This window comes from Plectropomus leopardus, unplaced genomic scaffold, assembly GCF_008729295.1.
Source record: "Plectropomus leopardus isolate mb unplaced genomic scaffold, YSFRI_Pleo_2.0 unplaced_scaffold9513, whole genome shotgun sequence".
Classification (NCBI taxonomy): Eukaryota; Metazoa; Chordata; class Actinopteri; order Perciformes; family Serranidae; genus Plectropomus; species Plectropomus leopardus.
The window spans coordinates 1-2,911 of NW_024704203.1; the positions used below are offsets into that span (position 1 = coordinate 1).

Genomic DNA, 2,911 nt, shown 5'->3' on the forward strand with positions numbered 1-2,911 from the left:
CTGTAACATTTTTGCATTTTAACCATTTTTTTTGGACTACAGCAAAATTATTTTTCATACTGTGCATGTTGTTAGAAATTAATTGGTGTGATTCACTGTGACAGACAGTAGCTTCTTATTGTTTGTTATTCTTAGTGTCTATGTCACTCTACTTTGGTGATTTTATTGTATTTCTTGTTCTTTAAATATCATAATTGTAGCATTTATGGAGAAATCATTTATAAAACAAAATGAAAAAAATATGTATATTCTTAAGCTTTTCCATTAAGTAAAAATGTAAAATACACATTTATATTTAACTTTTCTGTGCTCAAACGTCCTTGTAAGATTTTCCCTCCTGTGTGCCTGCAGGTCGAGACATGGCCAGCACCACCTTACCTGGCTACCCGCCTCATGTCCCCCCCACAGGACAAGGCAGCTACCCCACCTCCACACTCGCTGGAATGGTTCCTGGTAGGTGGCACTACTCCCTTTTTATGATGCCATTAATTTTACTTTTAGAGGTTTTATTTTTAGTGGGTAGTCCCCTTCAGTTGATCTTGTTGAGGTCACTTAAAGCCAAACAAGTGCTTTTTTGCGATGTCTTTAACAGTATACATGTAACACACACAAAAAAACACATTCACTATATGAGAGTGAAGAAACCTTAAAGCTCTTGACCCAAACGATTGAAGCGAGCTTGTTATAGCTTTGTTAGACTGCGGTTAGCGTGTGGTTAGCGTCTACGGACGAGGACATTAGATGAACTCGATAGGCGATCACCACAATCAGTGGCCGTGTGATAGGACAGTTCCTCTCAGTTACACTCCAGCTCCCAGCGCTCATTACCCTCACCGTGTCCACACAGCGCACTCTCACCAGCCCCGTCGATAAACACTGCTTTTGCTCCTCTCCTCGCCTCCCCGGACACCCAGGGCTGCAGAGCGTATCTCTTTCCCCTCTACTTAACCTGCAGTTCAGGTTCACAGCAAACAGTTAAGGGTCAAAACACAGAGGCGTGGAGGGCCTGTAAATATTTAAATCACTATCTCTCTCAGGGATGAGCTCGAGTTACACGACCAGCAGTGGGGATGCTATAGCTGCCAGCGTGTGTAGATCTCTCCTCCAAACAACTGAAAACACAATTCCTTTTATTGCTCAGAGACATGTACCTCTCACACTGACCAATAATCAAAGCAGGCATGCAGTATTTACAAGTGAGCTCACGTAACATTTTAACATAAACATGGAGGTGAAAGCTGATGGCTGAATGTAAGAAAATTACTTATGCATTATTAGATTAAATGCCACTTGAGAGTGCTTATGTACTTATACAAGCACTGCTACCTTCTTAATCCAGAGGGTTTTTTTCGTCTGGTGGAGAGTGACTAAGATTTAGTGGCTGGCCCCAAACACTGTTAAAGCAAAGGCCATTCTTCAGCAGCTTCATATAAAATCCAGCCTTTATAGTCTCGTAAAAGAAGGAAACCTGTGGACCCACAGCATCGCTCTCTGACATCCCCTTAGCCTCCTGTCCTTTACACCACCACAACCTGCACAGGGAGGACAAAGATCGAATGAGAGCTTCAGAGAACCTATTAGTGAGTTTTGAAGTGAGGCATCATTGCTTAAAAGTAGAGGAAAAAGCACTCACGTAGGGAAAGAATGGAGGGAAATCCTTTGGACCAACAGATGATTAATAATGCAATTCACCTGAAGGGTCTGTGGAGACGAGCTGTACAAGTAGCAGGATAAAACATGTAATGTAACCGAAATTTAAGTTGGTGTAAAAACATTTTTTACAGCAAAATAATTTACAATAGCTGTCAGTCATTTCACTTTGTTAGCTCTGTGCTAATGTTTGGTTTCATTGATTAATTCTCCAGGAGGGGACTTTTCTGGAAACCCATACTCTCATCCACAATACACCACTTACAATGAAGCGTGGCGGTTCAGCAATCCAGCATTACTAAGTAAGCGACTTTCTCTTGTGTAAGAAAAACTGTCAAACATACTGCACCAATAATACACTTTAAAGGGGAACTAAGTCAGTTTTCAAATTTCCTACATGTTATTCCAATTATCTAAGACAGTCCTGAAATTTAACTAAAGTTGACAAATCTCTTCCAAATCCAAAAACTAGAGAGCTCATTTTGAGAGCGCAGAACTCAAATTTGTGATTTCAAATGGTATAAAGTCTAGAGATGCTCCAGACAATAACTTGGGATAAATATTCTAGATTATTCAGAAAGCACCCAAGAGGATGTTCAAAGTGTATGGGTAAATTTTCTCTGTTAAAACATAAAGATGACAATAGAATAAAGCTCATCTGGGTACAAAAAAAGAAAAAAAAAATATCTGTGGATCCATAAAATCAAACTTCTCTTTATCATCTATGGATCAGCTCCAGACTTAAAACCCAATGACATCACAAGTTTGACACTTACTTCTCTGGTTTCTGGCTTTTAGAGAAAGTATCTCATGTTCACAAATATTGATTGAACTAAGCCAAGCGAATAACAGATTTTTTAATTTAGGTGGTGTTCTCCTTAAAAATTAAAATCATATTCAAAAGCAATAATAAAGATATCAAAGCTTCACATATTCTCTGTCTTACATGACATTTGACCTCGTGGTTTCCAACGGCTCGTTCTTCTGTTAACTTTCAGGTTCCCCTTATTATTATAGTGCCGCATCCCGTGGCTCCGCACCTCCCACTGCTGCCACTGCCTATGACCGCCACTAGTTACCATGGAGACCAGCTCAAACTGCAGGGCCAGGGCTTCGGCCTCCATATCGTCCCCGTCTGAGATACACTGAGGTCAAAGGGAAGCCAGGTGGAAAGGAAACCCCCGTGATGTTATGTGATGTAGAGGAAGGATCGGCGAAGCCGGTAGCCCAGCTTCAGCTTCACACACTTTGGGTCAAATGG

At 40.8% G+C, this 2,911-nt stretch overlaps 1 protein-coding gene across 1 annotated transcript; it reads left to right on the forward strand.

Annotated features, from left to right (window-relative positions):
- The first annotated feature begins 354 nt into the window (after positions 1-354).
- On the forward strand, positions 355-2,887 carry LOC121940842 (paired box protein Pax-2a-like). Its single transcript, XM_042483526.1, has 3 exons — positions 355-453; positions 1,866-1,952; positions 2,649-2,887. The coding sequence occupies exons 1-3, from the start codon at positions 360-362 to the stop codon at positions 2,723-2,725; spliced, it is 258 nt and encodes an 85-aa protein (XP_042339460.1). The 5' UTR covers positions 355-359; the 3' UTR covers positions 2,726-2,887.
- The last annotated feature ends 24 nt before the right edge of the window (positions 2,888-2,911 follow it).